This window comes from Oncorhynchus clarkii, chromosome 29 (assembly GCF_045791955.1).
Source record: "Oncorhynchus clarkii lewisi isolate Uvic-CL-2024 chromosome 29, UVic_Ocla_1.0, whole genome shotgun sequence".
Lineage (NCBI taxonomy): Eukaryota > Metazoa > Chordata > Actinopteri > Salmoniformes > Salmonidae > Oncorhynchus > Oncorhynchus clarkii.
In genome coordinates, this window is record NC_092175.1 from 29,863,215 (window position 1) to 29,883,799 (window position 20,585).

At 47.3% G+C, this 20,585-nt stretch overlaps 1 protein-coding gene across 3 annotated transcripts in view; it reads right to left on the bottom strand.

Annotated features, from left to right (window-relative positions):
- Positions 1 to 20,585, bottom strand: part of LOC139387895 (spectrin beta chain, non-erythrocytic 1-like) — a 96,463-nt gene that overhangs the window by 66,027 nt on the left and 9,851 nt on the right. For all 3 annotated transcript variants that reach the window (XM_071134242.1, XM_071134240.1, XM_071134239.1), the window contains exon 2: positions 4,839 to 5,026. In XM_071134242.1, coding sequence (XP_070990343.1) covers positions 4,839 to 4,995 — 157 coding nt within the window. In that variant the 5' untranslated portion in view covers positions 4,996 to 5,026. The remainder of the gene's footprint in view (positions 1 to 4,838; positions 5,027 to 20,585) is intronic.

Here is a 20,585-nt window from a genome sequence, read left to right on the forward strand (position 1 = left end):
TGTTTGGCATGCTTTGGTTTAAGTTTGTTAAGACGGTAGAGTACAGGGGACATGTGGACTGCAGAAGATCTAGGGGCCAGGGGCTTCAGAGTGACCAGGACTTTATAGAAGGAAGTGGCCTAATGAGTCCCAGAGAACAGACGCAGGGCTCTCACTGGGGGTTGAGGGGTTCTGTCACAGTTGCCAGGGGTGATGAGAAGAGCACAGAGCTCAGTGACGGACACATCGCAGCCCAGACCATATATCAAACATCCCTGTTAACATGCAGGCCTGTAATGAGGAGGGCAGGTCTCTCTCTCTGTGTGTGTGTGTGTGTGTGTGTGTGTGTGTGTGTGTGTGTGTGTGTGTGTGTGTGTGTGTGTGTGCGTGTGCGTGCATGCTTATGCCTTGGGATAAAGAGGCTTCCTTCCTCTATAAACAGCTTGTCTGCTTGCTGTGCAGATGGTTGGATAAACAACCAGGGATAAACAACCACTTTCTGCAACTTTTGAAAACAAATGGGGAAAAAAGTATTCAAGCAACCATTTGGCAGGAGCTCCTGTATGAAGCACACTGCAATTACAGATAATGATCTGGCCTACGGATATGAGTGAGACAGTGGAGCAGAGAACAGGAAGGGAGAGAAGTGAACCATCTGACAGGGGAACAGAGGAGAGGGATTCCAGGGATTCCAGTCAGTGAGGAGATGTGGAGAGAGAGAAAGAGAGAGAGATAAAGATGTCTGTTACCACAGGAGTGAAACAACCACACTCTGCAGGTCAATAAGAGGCATCATGGTCGAGTTGAGGCTGTCAGTGTTCAGGCTCCACACTGAGGGCCATTACCTGCACTTTCATACCCTCCACGTTTTCCTCTCCCTGTCCCTCCGATGGCTCTCTCTGCCCGAGTCTCTCAGTCTGTCATGTTTTACCTTGGCTCTTACCTGCCATGTTACCTTCCAGGCATTTCACACTCCACAGCTTCCCCATGGCCAAGATACACCAGTCAGGTGTGTGAAGACATCCCGGGACGTCAGATATTATTAGGCCACGAACACAGTTGGATGAATCACACCAACACACACAAACAGAAGCCGGAAGCATTTAAATGAACACCTGAGGGAAGGAGGCACTACTAGGTCATGACAGGAAAAAAGGCAGGTAACCAGGGAGCTGCTGATCAAAGTCACAGTTCTAATAGCTCGTAAAGTAATGAACCTTAGAGGCTACACATTATATATAGACTCTGTCCTCAGACTACAGAAGTCTAGATAGGACATTTAGAGCTAGCTGTGCATAGAGGAGTCCACAAATTGAGAGCCAAATCCATGCAAATGAGCCTGGGCCCAGGAGATGATATCAGCTCCTTCACTGTGTAGGGGGAGTAGAGGATGAAAAGAGAGATGAGACAGGTGGACTGATCATAGATCCTGTGACCGATGGACTGACTGATCATAGATCCTGTGGGCTAAGGCTGTTTCTCCTAGGACTGTCCCCAACAACAACAAAAATATTAGTCAATCGATTCATCTCAATGTATTTTTCATATATTAGGCACTGAAATTGTATGATGCTTTATGCACGCCATTTGATTAAATAAGTCTATTTTCGTGGAACAGTTTCATTTATAATAATCTTTACCTCAAAATCATTGTCTGTGGATATCCTTCTATTTAAATTAAAATTATACAAATCTAAAAGTAACTTTTATTGCCATTGCCAACTATGTAAAAATAGCCTACAGTAGCCAAAAAATAAAAACATTGCAGCCTGCAGGTAGAAAATATCCTGATAAAATAAATATCCTATAAATCACATTGGCTGTGCATGGCCTGTCTACAGCGAAATTGAAACATTGTATCAACTATCAACTGGGTCGGCACGAAACGCACACTAGCTAACTTGCAACATTGCATAAAATATCCGTGCCAGTGAGCTCAGGACAGACACAGCTGTGGGCTATTTGTGCATGGGATAAGAAGTAATCAGGTATTTTATGAAATCTCCACTGGATCAGAGCATTACATTTTCCCTTTCTTGTCGAGTGGCTATTGAAAGGGAGAGAGTTGGAAATATTTTTCTAATACTTTGAGGAACTATTGTCCTACAGGAACTATTGTCCTACAGGAACTATTGTCCTACAGGAACTATTGTCCTACAGGAACTATTGTCCTACAGGAACTATTGTCCTACAGGAACTATTGTCCTACAGGAACTATTGTCCTACAGGAACTATTGTCCTACAGGAACTATTGTCCTACAGGAACTATTGTCCTACAGGAACTATTGTCCTACAGGAACTATTGTCCTACAGGAACTATTGTCCTACAGGAACTATTGTCCTACAGGAACTATTGTCCTACAGGAACTATTGTCCTACAGGAACTATTGTCCTATATTTTTCTAATACTTTGAGGAACTATAGTCCTACTTTTATATGAGTAACCCGGTGCGCGTCCTTACTCAACATTGACAGGAGCATTTCAAACAAGACGATGAATAAATTGACAAAACTCAAATGGAATTTTAAAAAAAAAAACGTGTTTCTCACAAGTTGTGAGATAGGTTGTGAGTTCTGCAAACAACGTGTCCACTCCGACCATGACAACAGTAAACAACTGTAATAATATATTGAATGCATTAACAGAAATGACAATAACCAAACAAATTATTATAGAAATGATGGGAACTAATGGTAAATGTAGGCTACTACTGGTGATTACATGTAATGGGGAATTGATGAACAGCAAACAATGCACACAATGAACTTATGAAGCAGTGAATATGCAGGAAATAGCGGGAGAAAGTGCATTCTGAAGAGCGACGTGCCTTGTGCAGCTTAGCCAAACTCCACTTTTTCTTGGACCGTGGCACCCCCGCGGCCTCCTCAATGGATTAGTCCACTGAGACAGGTGCAAATCAGACAGGTGTCTTGTGTGCCACGAAAAATAATTAACTATTTGCCACTGCTCGACTAAAAAAATATTGCTCAACCAACAACCTATCGACTAAATGGGGCCAGACCTAGTTTCCCCTATGCTATATATTTTTTAAATAAGATCATCTTGGAGAAGTAACAAGCACCAAAATAAAAACTAGACAGTCAGGGAGAATGTAAAATTAAAATTCATCAAATTAGCTTTGAAACGGCAATTTTTCTCTCAGACCCATGACAAAATGTGTAGAATTGCAAGGGACTAGTTTTAAAACTACAACATTTTCTCCACCCCATGGCAAAATGTGTAAAATTACAGGGGACTAGTTTTAAAACTACAACATTTTCTCCACCCCATGGCAAAATGTGTAAAATTGCAGGGGACTAGTTTTAAAACTACAACATTTTCTCCACCCCATGACAAAATGTGTAAAATTGCAGGGGACTAGTTTTAAAACTACAACATTTTCTCCACCCCATGGCAAAATGTGTAAAATTGCAGGGGACTAGTTTTAAAACTACAACATTTTCTCCACCCCATGACAAAATGTGTAAAATTGCAGGGGACTAGTTTTAAAACTACAACATTTTCTCCACCCTATGGCAAAATGTGTAAAATTGCAGGGGACTAGTTTTAAAACTACAACATTTTCTCCACCCCATGACAAAATGTGTAAAATTGCAGGGGACTAGTTTTAAAACTACAACATTTTCTCCACCCCATGGCAAAATGTGTAAAATTGCAGGGGACTAGTTTTAAAACTACAACATTTTCTCCACCCCATGGCAAAATGTGTAAAATTGCAGGGGACTAGTTTTAAAACTACAACATTTTCTCCACCCCATGGCAAAATGTGTAAAATTGCAGGGGACTAGTTTTAAAACTACAACATTTTCTCCACCCCATGGCAAAATGTGTAAAATTGCATGAAAATTGCTTTAAAACAGCAAGAAAAGGGCCTCTAAAACCGTGCCATTTGCCACACCCACCCAAGCTAACCTTGCAACTGCACCATTGGCCACACCCTCCCCAGCCCGCCAACTTTGCCACCGCTGCCCCCAAAAATCCTAGGGGAATCACTGAAAAAGTGTAGAAGAAATGCAGGGTGCTGTGGGGGAGGGGGAGCTACTGTAGCTGTTGCAAAGTGTCAAAGAATGTGCACATCAAGCCCCTACTTGTAAAAAGGAGACGTGTCAGCAGCATTCCCAGGGAGTAAAGAGCACACACACCCACACTTATGGAGTCTTATGGAAAATACTGTATGAATACACAAACACACACAGCTCCTCTAACCACACACACACACATCTCCACAACTCGGGTCATACTAGTTTGTTAGTCAGTTCAGTGTGATCTATTGCCGTGGTGTTATGAAGTTATGTCGGGAGAAGATGACAAACAGCCAACACACAGCTCTGTTCTCCTTTCCATAACTGATCCATAAGGCATTTGGTTAGTGGTTAAAAATCTACATACATTAACATACATATGACATTATGATGGTGACAGGGTCTGAACGGGGCTGTTACCACAGAGAGAGTGGTTGCTTTTCAATGTGTGATGGTGAGACTAACCTTTTAACAGTATACTAGTATCAGTGTACTATCATGTACTCACAGTCTGGAGTTGTGGTGTCAGTTGTTTTTCCTCCAGTGTGGTGTGGTGTGTCTGTGAAGGGTGGGGTGTGTTTGAGACTGTGACTACCACAGAGAGATCAGTATTGTTGCAAAACAGAGGTGCCTGATGCTGCTGCCTCTGGTTGCCTGTTGCTCCCTCTGCTGGGCCCTCCACACTACTGCAACCTGCATGGCTGGTCATGTTCCAGCACAGGAGGGTGTACTTGAAACACACATCTGGTCCTATACCCTGACACACATCACATGTATGCACAATACACACACACTAACACATTGGGTTGTCCCACCTGCCAGAGCTTTGATGCGCGAGCGCTCAAAGAGGCGTGCCGAGCTGTTCTCATTGTCCCAGTTGGTCTCTGCGGCCAGGTCCCAGCGGTTGTTGATGTCATTGTACTGCTGCTGGATCTCCTGGCTGTCGAAGTCGGTGGGAGAGATGGTGCTCATGGTGACCGGGACTGGGGGAAAACCATCCAACCTGCAGTGGAACAGAGAGAGATGGTTATCATGGTGACCGGGGCTGGGGGAAAACCATCCAACCTGCAGGGGAACAGAGAGAGATGGTTATCATGGTGACCAGGGGGAAAACCATCCAACCTGCAGGGGAACAGAGAGAGATGGTTATCATGGTGACCGGGGCTGGGGGAAAACCATCCAACCTGCAGTGGAACAGAGAGAGATGGTTATCATGGTGACCGGGGCTGGGGGAAAACCATCCAACCTGCAGTGGAACAGAGAGAGATGGTTATCATGGTGACCGGGGCTGGGGGAAAACCATCCAGCCTGCAGGGGAACAGAGAGAGATGGTTATCATGGTGACCGGGGCTGGGGGAAAACCATCCAACCTGCAGGGGAACAGAGAGAGATGGTTATCATGGTGACCGGGGCTGGGGGAAAACCATCCAACCTGCAGGGGAACAGAGAGAGATGGTTATCATGGTGACCGGGGCTGGGGGAAAACCATCCAACCTGCAGGGGAACAGAGAGAGAAGGTTATCATGGTGACCGGGGCTGGGGGAAAACCATCCAACCTGCAGGGGAACAGAGAGAGAAGGTTATCATGGTGACCGGGGCTGGGGGAAAACCATCCAACCTGCAGTGGAACAGAGAGAGATGGTTATCATGGTGACCAGGGGGAAAACCATCCAACCTGCAGGGGAACAGAGAGAGATGGTTATCATTGTGACCGGGGCTGGGGGAAAACCATCCAACCTGCAGGGGAACAGAGAGAGATGGTTATCATGGTGACCGGGGCTGGGGGAAAACCATCCAACCTGCAGGGGAACAGAGAAAGATGGTTATCATGGTGACCGGGGCTGGGGGAAAACCATCCAACCTGCAGGGGAACAGAGAGAGATGGTTATCATTGTGACCGGGGCTGGGGGAAAACCATCCAACCTGCAGGGGAACAGAGAGAGATGGTTATCATGGTGACCAGGGGGAAACCCATCCAACCTGCAGGGGAACAGAGAGAGATGGTTATCATGGTGACCGGGGCTGGGGGAAAACCATCCAACCTGCAGGGGAACAGAGAGAGATGGTTATCATGGTGACCAGGGGGAAAACCATCCAACCTGCAGGGGAACAGAGAGAGATGGTTATCATGGTGACCGGGGCTGGGGGAAAACCATCCAAAATGCAGGGGAACAGAGAGAGATGGTTATCATTGTGACCGGGGCTGGGGGAAAACCATCCAACCTGCAGGGGAACAGAGAGTGACACAAGCGGTGAGAGAGTGAGTTTTTAAACGGTGTGGAGTTACTTTCAGAGCCTAACAAATGCTTTTTAATAGCCCAAAGTTGACTTTGGAGAACCCCACATTCTATTCCTAACATCTCCAGCAGTCTAATAGGCTCACACTTTAACTTGGCACATTTTCTAGCATGACATGACAAGGTCGATGCAAATACTAGCGCGAACAGATATGGTCGGTACAAATGAGGCCGAGAGTGGGAGGGAGAAAGGTGAGGGATGGAATGGTACAATACCTGTAGTTTAGCTTCTCTAGTATACGAGTGTAATATTTAGCTTAGTAAACGGCCAGTTGCATGGCAATTAATGTCATTCATATGCAGACTTGGCAAGGGGAGTAGAACTATGGTTTCAATTGCACACGAAAGTTAACACACACCCACACACGTACGCAAATGGATGACGTGAGCAGCAGATACTTATATAACCATAACGTCTCACAGTCAAATCTGTTTGAAGGACGCAGGCAAAACTGCTTCATTAAAGGACGCACACGCCTCACAAACAAACACACACATCAATTTCTCAATCCACTCTGGCCTGGTGCCAGGGGTCAATGTCACCTGACCTGACCTGTCCAATCTGCCTCCACAGAACATAAATATCTGGCCATCACCAACAGCTTTTGAACCTGACCCCTGTGGAAAAACTGCTCATAACTTCCTGGATCATGTCCCTTGCTGTTTTTGAATGCGATTCAAGAGTATATCATCAAATTCATGAAAACGCAGTCATTTAAGATACACTACCATTCAAAGGTTTGGGGTCACTTAGAAATGTCCTTGTTTTTGAAAGAAAATCTTTTTTTTTGTCAAATTGATCAGAAATACAGTGTAGACATTGTTAATGTTGTAAATGACTAATGTAGCTGGTAACGGTTGATTTTTAATGGAATATCTACATAGGCTTACAGAGGCCCATTATCAGCAACCATCACTCCTGTGTTCCAACGGCACGTTGTTAGCTAATACAAGTTTATCATTTTAAAAGGCTAATGAATCATTAAAAAAATATTTTGCAATTATGTTAGCACAGCTGAAAACTGTTGTTCTGATTAAAGAAGCAATTAAACTGGCCTTCTTTAGACTAGTTGAGTATCTGGAGCATCAGCATTTGTCGGTTCGATAACAGGCTCAAACTAGCCAGAAACAATTAACTTTCTTCTGAAACTTGTCAGTCTATTCTTGATTTGAGAAATGAAGGCTATTCAATGCGAGAAATTGCCAAGGAACTGAAGATCTCATACAACGCTGGGCACTACTCCCTTCACAGAACAGCGCAAACTGGCACTAACCAGAATAGAAAGAGGAGTGGGAGGCCCCGGTGCACAACTGAGCAAGAGGAAAAGTACATTAGAGTGTCTAGTTTGAGAAACAGATGCCTCACAAGTCCTCAACTGGCAGCTTCAGTAAATAGTACCAGCTAAACACCAGTCTCAAAGTCAACAGTGAAGAGGCGACTCCGGGATGCTGGCCTTCTAGGCAGAGTTGCAAAGAAAAATACATATCTCAGACGGGCAATAAAAAGAAAATATTAAGATGGGCAAAAGAACACAGACACTGGACAGAGGAAATCTGCCTAGACAGCCCATAGCCATGGTATTTGTCATGTATTGTCATATTATGTCTTGTTCCTGTTCTTTCTCTTCACTCCGTCTCCCTCTGCTGGTCGTATTAGGTTACCTTCTCTTCCTCTCCTTCCCCCAGCTGCTCCTCATCTTCTCTAACTACCTCGTTCACCCTCTTCCCACCTGTTCCCTTTTTCCCTCTGATTAGGTCTCTATTTCTCTCTCTGTTCCTGCTTCTGTCTTTGTCAGATTCTCGTTTGAGTTTCTCATGCCAGAACCAAACTATCGTCTCGTTTGCTTCACCCTTGTCCTGTCCTGTCGGAATCTGCCTGTTCATCTGATGCTACGTGTGATCAGGTACCTCTGTCCTCTACGACCCGCGCCTACCCAGAGAGACCAGCAGTCTGTCGCCACTAACCCAGCTATTCTCCTCTGCTGCTAGAAGGGGAACTCTTCTGTGAATATCAGAAGGACTTTATGATTTATTTGTCGCCCTCTCTGCGGGTTGTTTATTTTGCCATTATATACATTTGAAGAGGATCTATGTCTTACCTGTGTTTTGACATTAAAGGACTCTGTTTTTGTTAAACCGCTTTTGGGTCCTCACTCACGTACAGTATTGGCTATATACCACACCCCCTCGGGCCTTATTGCTTAAATATGTATTCAATGACTGCATTTTCATGAATTTGATGATATACTCTTGAATCCCATTCAAAAACCGCATCGGACATGATCCAGGCAGTAGGCAGGACTTTCATAGTGTCTAGAGGGATTTGAAATCTAGACATCACATCCTGCTGTTTAATACATGGAGATGGGTGTGGGTCTGGGGAGGGGTGTTGGTGTTGGGAGTTGGTGTGGGGTGGGGTGTGGGTGTTGGTTTGGGGTGTTGGTGTTGGTGTAGGGTGGGGAGGGGTGTTGGTGTGAGTGTTGGTGTGGGGTGTGGAGGGGTGTTGGGAGTTGGTGTTGGTGTGGAGGGGTGTTGGGAGTTGGTGTTGGGGTGGGGAGGGGTGTTGGTGTGGGGTGGGGTGTGGGGTAGGGGTGTTGGTGTGAAGTGGGGTGTGGGTGTTGGTGTGGGGTGGGGTGTGGGTGTTGGTGTGGGGTGGAGTGTGGGTGTGGAGTTGGTGTGGGGTGTGGGTGTTGGTGTGGGGTGGAGTGTGGGTGTGGGGTGGGGTGTGGGGTGCACTAGACTAACTCCTCCATGTCGTCCTGGCCAGAGACAGATCCCAGGAGAAAAGACTGAACTCTGATCAGGAGAGACTGCTGATGAATATGTCAGAGCAGAGCCACAGAGCAGCCGCCCAGAGAGAAAAATCAGGTAACAGCCAGGAGAGGAGAGAGACACACCATGGCCATGCACTGCTCCTGTCCAGAACCTCTTCCCATCCACTCCCCTGTGGTCTGACTGAGCTGTGGCATGGTCAGAGTTAAGGCCCTAACACCATGGGGAAGGAGGGGGGGGACATTCTCTCATTCTCTACAGGAGAGGACAGGATTTCTACCTGGTTACAGTGACCCCTCCCCCCCATCCCCTCCCCGACAGCTATGCGGCCTGGTCCCTCTCACTTCCCCTCCCGTGAAGGATCTATCCAGATTAAAACCCCCAGACAGACAGTTAACTAAAAGGCCCATTAGCTGACACAGCATGTTTGTTTAAGTGGTCAGATAACAGATTGGATCTGTCTATTGTCTGTTGATCAGGGCCTGTTATTTGTTTGTTCTATTCTGTCTGTCGTAATTCTCTCAGTGGGATCCGGGGGTTGGGGTGGAGTGATAGGGCTGCTGGGGGTCTTTAGGGCGGAGCGACGGTGAGGCTGCTCCCCCTGTCCTCCTGCTGCAGGCTCCATGCTCTCTCTTCCTGCCCTACGGGAGGCTGTCTTAATCCAGAGGATTGGGCCAGGGTATGCTGCCTCCCTCCCTCCACCAGGATAGACAGCTCCATCAGTCACTGGCCTGCTACTCCATGTTCTGCTATAGGACACCACTCGTCCCCTGAGCTAGTGGCAGCACTACTCTACCACATCTACTAGGAAACAGGGAAGAGGTGACCTGCCAGGGGACAGTTTACCTGCTACCAGAGCTATTTTAAAATACTGGTAAATATTCATGGAGGTAAGTACGCACACACACTGACTCACCCCCTAATTCAGACATAAAAATTGGGACTAGTTAAATCTGTACTCCAACAATGAGTCCCCTTTAATACACAGATGTCAAGATGCACAGGCAGATCTGTGTCTGAGCAACCATGAGGGGAAAGAACAGAGGAACTTCAGGCTCATATACTCGGCAGATACAGCAGAATGTGATGCCTTGCAGACAGTGAGCATCCACCGTCTCACATTGAGTATTCACAGTCTCTCTTCTCCTGGGTCTGTCTTCCCTCAGCTCAATTCGCTCTAATATAAGCAGGAAGCATAATGGTGAGAAATGTGGACATTATTCCAATGAAAATGAAAATGTGTCCTTCCCAGTCCCTCCTCTAAATGAACTGACAACAGATAAAGGACACGTGTGATGGGGAGAACGGAGGGAGTTCATGAGGGGACACCGTGGAGGATGACGGGAGGATGGGGTGTTAAATCTAGTCTGAGAGGTGTGGAAGGAGTCTGTGACAGGGAGAGCCAGGAAAGCTTCAGACAAAACTCCTAGGGAGGTGGCGAAGGAAGATATTGGTTCACAAACTGTAGATCAGCAGGGGGGGAATCCCCCCTCTGAAAAAATAAGACTGATGTAATGTCAGTCATTGCATACAGGGCCTAAAAATGTACAGATTTTGGCATTGCCGGGTAAGATGTTTATTTCACCGGGTGGTGTGGTCAGGACTCCACATATATGTGTGAATATAAATGGTCCAGTATGATCACATTTATAGTCAAAGAAATGCTGCAGTAGCTGTTTTCAAAGTGTTTCCACAAAAGACTCAGGTAATTAAACAATATACCACATTACTTGTTACTAGTAATACATGTATTGTTTTACAAACATAAAGCATGCTCATCTGTTTTTTGTCGGTGTAATTTTTGCGTGAAAAAAATATTGTGGCTAGTAGATTTTTTTTACATCTACCTGCCATAGTGTCCGGTAGACCAAAACGCTAATTTGATGCCCTGACTGCATACCTTAGAGAGCTATGTATAACTTGACAAAAATGTCAAGATCAACTAGCCCATGTCAGCTCACATTTTTTAGCTGGGTTTTTAAGCCCTTAGATTTTGTTGTAATGTTTGACTCCCTCAAATATCACATCAATACACCTTAGACATGACAAAATGTGTAGAATTGCAGGAAATAAGCTTTAAACCTGCAACATTTTCTCTCCACCAACAAGAGGGGTGTGAACAGTTTGTGTCATGAACAGTGCATGTGACCATAGAAATAGATGTGGCGTGTATGCGCAGGGGGGGGGGGGGGGGTCAGGATGTTCCCCAATGTTGGAAGGGGGCCTGACTGAAAGTGGGAACCCTTGTCCTAGAGGGCCAGACAATACAGTCCATCCAGTAATGGATTAATTTGATAGGACTGTAGCTAGCAACCTGGTGATGCCATATAATAGGGTTGTCACGATACCAGTATCTTGATACTCTGAAGTATTGTGACAGGGAAACAATGACAAAACATGCAGAGAAAAACATTCTAATGTTTCAAACACACAGCCTCCTGCTGTCTTCCAGAGTTACATCCCCCCCCCCCCCCCCCCCCCCCTCACACAAAATATATAGCACACAATATTTTACATACAGCAGGTTTTTAAAGGACCATAGAGTTCATTCTGCTTCCTGTTTATTTTTTTCCCTGGAAAATAGAGTTTTGTGGTGTCACAATACTGATATCATGACAACTCACAGGACCATCTATTCTACTGCCGATGTGCCTCATCTCAATGGCCTTATGCTGAAATCCCATTTCTAAATCAAATGGGGAAGTCAATGTGTCAGCCTAGCAGTGGATAGAACACACATCATGCTGCAACACATAATGTAACAAGCGTGGACGCCGCACTGCTCCTCACACATGTAAACATCCAAATAAAGAAAGAAGCAGGGTAAATCCCATTAGGGTCAGATTAGGAAGTGGCTCAGAATAGAAACCCAGCAGATAGTCATTATCCTCAAAGAAAGACAGGAGGAACAGTCAGCAATACTTCCATTCCCTCCCTCCCTCCAGTCCACTCTGACACAGAACCCCATAACCCCCAACAGACACCCATAATGGACCTTCTGGGGCTGACTGACTTACCAGGACACTACAGTCCACTCTGTCCCAGCAACCAGCCGACCCCATAACCCCCCTACAGACAGGCACCCATAATGGACCTTCTGGGGCTGACTGACTGACTAGGACACTGCTAGAGCCTGAAGACTTGAGCCTGGGGGAGCTTTGGGTCCTCTGAGGCAGTGTGAACAGACTCATGGCTCAACACCAGGCCCGAGACAAAATTATTTCCAGAGACCCCAATTAATTGTAGCAGTCAATGACAAAAGTAAAGCTAAACATTGAATGAAAGGGGACCAGCAAATGGAGTACCTAACTAACTGATTAGGCACAACTATTATTAATTATTATACAACATTCTTGCCAAAAACAGAATGTTATATAACAATCTCAGCTCTGCAGATTTCTCTGTGAAGAAACAGAATCATGAGATCATTTATTCTGGTATCGTCCCCATGTAGCTTGTTTCTGGTCACAGGTTCTCTCAACCAACTTTACCTGGAATGCTTTTCCTTCACTCTGCGTTCAACTCATCCCAAACCATCTCAATTGGGTTGAGGTTGGGTGATTGTGGAGGCCAGGTAATCTGATGCCTGTTTTAGGGCACTCCATCACTCCCCTTCTTGGTAAAATAGCCCTTACAAAGCTTGGCAGGTGTGTTGGGTCATTGTCCTGTTGAAAAACAAATGATAGTCCCACTAAGCGCAAACAAGATGGGGTGGCGTATCGCTGCAGAATGCTGTGGTAGCCATGCTGGTTAAGTATTCCTTATATTCTAAAAAAATCACTGACAGTGTCACCAGCAAAGCACCCCCACACCATCACACCTCCTCCTCCATGCTTCCCGGTGGGAACCACACATGCGGAGATCATCCGTTCACCTACACAGCGTCTCACAAAGACACGGTGGTTGGAACCAAAAGTCTCAAGATTTCCACCGGTCTAATGTCCATTGTTCATGTTTCTTGGCCCAAGCAAGTCTCTTCTTCTTATTGGTGTCATTTGGTAGTGGTTTCTTTGCTACATTTTGACCATGAAGAACTGATTCATGCAGTCTCCTCTGAACAGTTGATGTTGAGATGTGTCTGTTACTTCAACTCTGTGAAGCATTTATTTGGGCTGCAATTTCTGAGGCTGGTAACTCTAATGAATGTATCCTCTGCAGCAGCTATTCCTTTCCTGTGGCGGTCCCCATGAGAGCCAGTTTCATCATAGCGCTTGATGGTTTTGGCAACTGCGCTTGATTTTTTTTTTTTAAGTTCTTGACATTTTCCAGATTGACTGACCTTCATGTCTTAAAGTAATGATGTCGTTTCTCTTTGATTATTTGAGCTGTTCTTGCCATAATATGGACTTGGTCTTTTACCAAATAGGGCTATTTTCTGTATACCACCCCTACCTTGTCACAACACAACTGATTGGCTCAAACACATTAAGGAGAGAAATTCCACAAATTACTTTTAACAAAGCACACCTGTTCATTGAAATGCATTCCAGGTAACTACCTCATGAAGCGTCTTTGTTATGTAACTGTGTAAAAAAAAATGTGCCATGTATGTAAAATGTTTATGTAACAAACAAAAAAATATATATACACACAGCTGAAGTCAGAAGTTTACATACACTGTAGCCAAATACATTTAAACACAGTTTTTCACAATTGCTGACATTTAATCCTAGTAAAAATTCCCTGTTTTAGGGCAGTTAGGATCACCACTTTATTTTAAGAATGTGAGAAATGTCAGAATAATAGTGGAGAGAATTATTTCTTTCAGCTTTTATTTCTTTCATCACATTCCCAGTGGGTCAGAAGTTTACATACACTCAATTAGTATTTGGTAGCATTGCCTTTAAATTGTTTAACTTGGGTCAAACATTTCAGGTAGCCTTCCACAAGCTTCCCACAATAAGTTGGGGAAATGTTGGCCTATTCCTCCTGACAGAGCTGGTGTAACTGAGTCAGGTTTGTAGGCCTCCTTGCTTGCCCACGCTTTTTCAGTTCTGCCCACAAATGTTCTATAGGATTGAGGTGAGGGCTTTGTGATGGCCCTCTCCAATATCTTGACTTTGTTGTCCTGAAGCCATTTTGCCACAACTTTGGAAGTATGTTTGGGGTCATTGTTCATTTGGAAGACCCATTTGCAACCAAGCTTTAACTTCCTGATGTCTTGAGATGTTGTTTCAATATATCCACATCATGTTCTTCCCTCATGATGCCATCTATTTTGTGAAGTGCACCAGTCCCTCCTGCAGCAAAGTACCCCCACAACATGATGCTGACACCCCCGTGCTTCACAGTTGGGATGGTGTTCTTCAGTTTGCAAGCCTCCCCCTTTTTCCTCCAAACATAACAATGGTCATTATGGCCAAACTGTCTGTAAAAAATTGTTGGAAAAATTACTTGTGTCATGCACAAAGTAGATGTCCTAACCGATTTGCCAAAACTATAGTTTGTTAACAAGACATTTGTGGAGTGTTTTAATGACTCCAACCTAAGTGTATGTAAACTTCCAACTTCAATTGTATAGAAATAAATAAATAAAAGGAGAGGACAGTGCTCCCTGGATAGATGGTCATGGCGACCACAACTTCCTGTACGTGGACCAGGGGTATGGCTGGGAGAGTGGCCATGGCGGAGAGTGGACTAGGGAAGTAGGGGGAAGGAGACGGGACTGGGAGAGTAGGGGACTAGGGGAGTGGGGGACAGAGAGGGGACTGGGAGAGTGGGGGAAGGAGAGGGGAATGGGGGAGTAGGGGGAAGGAGACGGGACTGGGAGAGTAGGGGACTAGGGGAGTGGGGGACAGAGAGGGGACTGGGAGAGTGGGGGAAGGAGAAGGGAATGCGGGAGTAGGGGGAAGGAGAGGGGACTGGTAGAGTTGGACAGAGAGGGGACTGGGGAAGTAGGGGGAAGGAGACGGGACTGGGAGAGTAGGACAGAGAGGGGACTGGGGAAGTAGGGGGACGGATACGGGACTGGGAGAGTAGGGGACTAGGGGAGTGGGGGACGGAGAGGGGACCGGGAGAGTGGGGGAAGGAGAGGGGAATGGGGGAGTAGGGGGAAGGAGAGGGGACTAGGGAAGTAGGGGACTGAGAGGGGACTGGGGAAGTAGGGGGAAGGAGACGGGACTGGGAGAGTAGGGAACAAGGGAAGTGGGGGACGGAGAGGGGACTGGGAGAGTGGAGGAAGGAGAGGGGAATGGGGGAGTAGGGGGAAGGAGAGGGGACTGGGAAAGTAGGACGTAGAGGGGACTGGGGGAGTAGGGGACTAGAGGAGTAAGGGGAAGGAGAGGGGACTACGGGAGAAGGAGGAAGGAGAAGGGCCGCCCCCAGGTGGTGAGGGTAGGAAACAACATCTCCACTAGAGGTCGACCGATTAATCAGGGCCGATTTCAAGTTTTCATAACAATCGGAAATCGGTATTTTTGGGCCTTTTTTTACACCTTTATTTAATCTTTATTTAACTAGGCAAGTCCGTTAAGAACACATTCTTATTTTCAATGACGGCCTAGGGGGCAGAACGACAGATTTTTAACCTTGTCATGTCGGGGGATCCAATCTTGCAACCTTACAGTTAACTAGTCCAATGCTCTAACACCTGATTACATTGCACTCCACGAAGAGCCTGCCTGTTAGCTAATGCAGTTAGCTAAGGTAAGTTGCTAGCTAGCATTAAAAAAAAAACAATCAATCAATGACTGTCATTGCTCCAATGTGTACTTAACCATAAACATCAATGCCTTTTTAAAATCAATACACAAGTATGTATTTTTAAACCTGCATACTTAGCTAAAAGAAATCCAGGTTAGCAGGCAATATTAACCAGGTGAAATTGTGTCACTTCTCTTGCGTTCATTGCCCGCAGTCAGGGTATATGCAACAGTTTGGGCCGCCTTTTTGATACCCATGTAAATCTCACTAGGATAAGGTAACATTTGTCAACATATTTTCATAAATCCACTCTACAAAAAAAAATGATCTTCGCTTATATTTAGCCAATATTGATCAGAGTTACCTTGTCCTATGGATATCTACACAGTTATAAAATTGGCACGGTGGTGTAAGCCTACACGAAACACAGACCTTATTTTAAGTGGATCTAAAAATATCCTATGGAATAAATGAAAGAACCGCTTTTCAGATTTTGCTAGGTGTCATGGGAATTATGACTCGCACTTTGGTTGTCAATTCTTACCATGCCCATTATTAAAATAGGATTTCCTGCATATAGAAATGAAAGTTTTTGTTTTCAGCATTCATCACAGGTAACTTAAAACTCTATTTTTATTCAAACAGTTAAGAGTATTTGTCTTCTAAGCAGACTCTTCAGTATCATTGTCACTTCAGAGCTGTGTGTGTGTATTTATGTATTATATTAAGTTAAAATAAGTGTTCATTGTTCATTCAGTATTGTTGCAATTGTCATTATTACAAAAATGTGTGTGTGTGCATGATATATATATAAAAATTCTAATAAAATCGGCCAATTAATCGGTATGGGCTTTTTTTTGTCCTCCAATAATCGGTATCGACCTCTAATCTCCATCCTGCTTATCCTCAACACTGGGGCCCCACAAGGGTGCTTTCGCAGCCGTCTCCTGTACTCCCTGTTCACGCACAACGGTGTGGCCATGCACGCCTGCCTCCAACTCAATCATCAAGTTTGCAGACGACACTACAGTGGTAGGCTTGATTACCAACAGCGATGAGACAGCCTACAGGGAGGAGGTGAGGGCCCTCAGAGTGTGGTTGTCAGGAAAATAAGCTCACACTCAACGTCAACTAAACAAAGGAGATGATCGTGGACTTCAGGAAACAGCAGATGGAGCACCCCCCTATCCACATCGACGGGACAGTAGTGGAGAAGGTGGAAAGTTTTAAGTTCCTCTGCGTACACATCACGGACAAACTGAAATGGTCCACCCACACAGACAGCGTGGTGAAGAAGGTGCAACAGCGCCTCTTCAACCTCAGGAGGCTGAAGAAATTTGGCTTGTCGCCAAAAGCACTCACAAACCTCTACAGATGCACAATCGAGAGCATCCTGTTGGGCTGTATCACCGCCTGGTACGGCAACTGCTCTGCCCACAACCGCAAGGCTCTCCAGAGGGTAGTGAGGTCTGCACAACGCATCACTGGGGGCAAACTACCTGCCCTCCAGGACACCTACACCACCCGATGTCACAGGAAGGCCATAAAGATCATCAAGGACAACAGCCACTGCCTGTTCACCCCGCTATCATCCAGAAGGCGAGGTCAGTACAGGTGCATCAAAGCTGGGTCCGAGAGACTGAAAAACAGCTTCTATCTCAAGGCCATCAGACTGTTAAACAGCCATAACTAACATTGAGTGGCTGCTGCCAACATACTGACTCAAATCTCTAGCTACTTCAATAATAAAAAATTGGATGTAATAAATATATCACTAGTCACTTTAAACAATGCCACTTTATATAATGTTTACATACCCTACATTACTCATCTCATGTATATACTGTACTCTATACCATCTACTGCATCTTGCCTATGTTGTTCGGCCACCGCTCATCTGTATATTTATATGTACATATTCTTATTCATTCCTTTACACTTGTGTGTGTATAAGGTAGTTGTTGTAAATTTGATAGATTACTGTTAGATATTACTGCATGGTCGGAATTAGAAGCACAAGCACTTCGCTACACTTGCATTAACATCTGCTAACCATGTGTATGTGACCAATCATTTTGGGGGGGGATTTGAGGAGGAGAAGGAGAGGGGACTGGGGCAGTAGGGGACTAGGGGAGTAGGGGGAAGGAGAGGGAACTAGGAGAGTAGGAGAAGGAGAGGGCACTAGGGGCAGTAGGGGAAGGAGAGGGGGCAGTAGGGGAAGGAGAGGGGGCAGAAGGGGAAGGAGAGGGGACTAGGAGAGTAGGGGAAGGAGAGGGGACTAGGAGAGTAGGGGAAGGAGAGGACTGGGGCAGTAGGGGACTAGGGGAGAAGGGGAGGGGACTAGGGGGGAAGGAGAGGGGACTAGGGGAGAAGGGGAGGGGACTAGGGGGGAAGGAGAGGGGACTAGGAGAGTAGGGGAGGGAGAGAGAACTGGGGGAGTAGGGGAGGGAGAGGGGACTGGGGGAGTAGGGGAAGGAGAGGGGACTAGGAGAGTAGGGGAAGGAGAGGGGACTAGGAGAGTAGGGGAAGGAGAGGAGACTAGGAGAGTAGGGGAAGGAGAGGGGACTGAGGCAGTAGGGGATGGAGAGGGGACTAGGAGAGTAGGGGAAGGAGAGGGGACTAGGAGAGTAGGGGAAGGAGAGGGGACTGAGGCAGTAGGGGAAGGAGAGGGGACTAGGAGAGTAGGGGAAGGAGAGGGGACTAGGAGAGTAGGGGAAGGAGAGGGGACTAGGAGAGTAGGGAAAGGAGAGGGGACTAGGAGAGTAGGGAAAGGAGAGGGGACTAGGAGAGTAGGGAAAGGAGAGGGGACTAGGAGAGTAGGGAAAGGAGAGGGGACTAGGAGAGTAGGGAAAGGAGAGGGGACTGGGGAGTAGGGAAAGGAGAGGGGACTGGGGAGTAGGGGAAGTAGAGGGAACTAGGAGAGTAGGGGAAGGAGAGGGGAGTAGGGGAAGGAGAGGGGACTGGGGGAGTAGGGGAAGGAGAGGGGACTGGGGGAGTAGGGGAAGGAGAGGGGACTAGGAGAGTAGGGGAAGGAGAGGGGACTAGGAGAGTAGGGGAAGGAGAGGGGACTAGGAGAGTAGGGGAAGGAGAGGGGACTAGGAGAGTATGGGAAGGAGAGGGGAGTAGGGGAAGGAGAGGGGACTGGGGCAGTATGGGAAGCAGAGGGGACTGGGGCAGTAGGGGAAGCAGAGGGGACTGGGGGAGTAGGGGACTAGAGGGGAAGGAGAGTGGACTGGGGCAGTAGGGGAAGGAAAGGGGACTGGGGGAGTAGGGGACTTGGGGGAAGCAGAGGGGATGGAGAGGGGACTGGAGGGGAAGCAGAGCGCACTGGAAGGAAAGGAGAGGGGACTAGGAGAGTAGGGGAAGGAGAGGGGACTGGGGAGTAGGGAAAGGAGAGGGGACTGGGGAGTAGGGGAAGTAGAGGGAACTAGGAGAGTAGGGGAAGGAGAGGGGAGTAGGGGAAGGAGAGGGGACTGGGGGAGTAGGGGAAGGAGAGGGGACTGGGAGAGTAGGGGAAGGAGAGGGGACTAGGAGAGTAGGGGAAGGAGAGGGGACTAGGAGAGTAGGGGAAGGAGAGGGGACTAGGAGAGTAGGGGAAGGAGAGGGGAGTAGGGGAAGGAGAGGGGACTGGGACAGTATGGGAAGCAGAGGGGACTGGGGCAGTAGGGGAAGCAGAGGGGACTGGGGGAGTAGGGGACTAGAGGGGAAGGAGAGTGGACTGGGGCAGTAGGGGAAGGAAAGGGGACTGGGGGAGTAGGGGACTTGGGGGAAGGAGAGGGGATGGAGAGGGGACTGGAGGGGAAGCAGAGCGCACTGGAAGGGAAGGACAGCGGACTGGAGGGGAAGAAGAGCGGACTAGGGGCAAGGAGAGGGGACTAGGGGAAGGAGAGCGGACTAGGGGCAAGGAGAGCGGACTAGGGGCAAGGAGAGGGGACTAGGGGCAAGAAGAGCGGACTAGGGGCAAGAATAGGGGACTAGGGGGAAGGAGAGCGGACTAGGGGCAAGGAGAGCGGACTAGGGGCAAGGAGAGGGGACTAGGGGGAAGGAGAGGGGACTAGGGGGAAGGAGAGGGGACTAGGGGGAAGGAGAGGGGACTAGGGGGAAGGAGAGCGGACTGGAGGGGAAGGAGAGCGGACTAGGGGCAAGAAGAGCGGACTGGAGGGGAAGGAGAGAGCGGACTAGGGGCAAGGAGAGGGGACTAGCAAGGAGAGCGGACTAGGGGCAAGGAGAGGGGACTAGGGGAAGGAGAGCGGACTAGGGGCAAGGAGAGCGGACTAGGGGCAAGGAGAGGGGACTAGGGGCAAGGAGAGGGGACTAGGGGCAAGGAGAGAGGACTAGGGGCAAGGAGAGCGGACTAGGGGCAAGGAGAGCGGACTAGGGGCAAGGAGAGGGGACTAAGGGACTGGGGGAGTAATCCCCATTGTGGCTAGGAGGAGTTAGGGCTCAGTGTCTTTACTAATCACCCCTAATCCAGACACACAATACCCTGACCCACTATGACACTGACTCCCATACAGGACACAGCCTACAATACATACATCACACAACACAGGCTATGACGTAGGCTACGACACACAGCCTCCGTCTGACACAGGCTCTGACATAGCCAGCCTCCCTAGAATAGATACAACCTCAGAACACAGCCTCCGACACACACAGCCTCCTCCGACACAGCGTCGCACACCGGCTCACAACCTCTAAAACAGCATCCCAAAAGTTTATCAGGCAAAAAGACATTCCATTCTGCTATTTTTCACCATGATACCGAGCTGTCACCACCACTATCCCCCAAAACACATCTTGCGTCAATACACTAATCATATCAACAGACCGTGCCTCAGATAAGCCCAA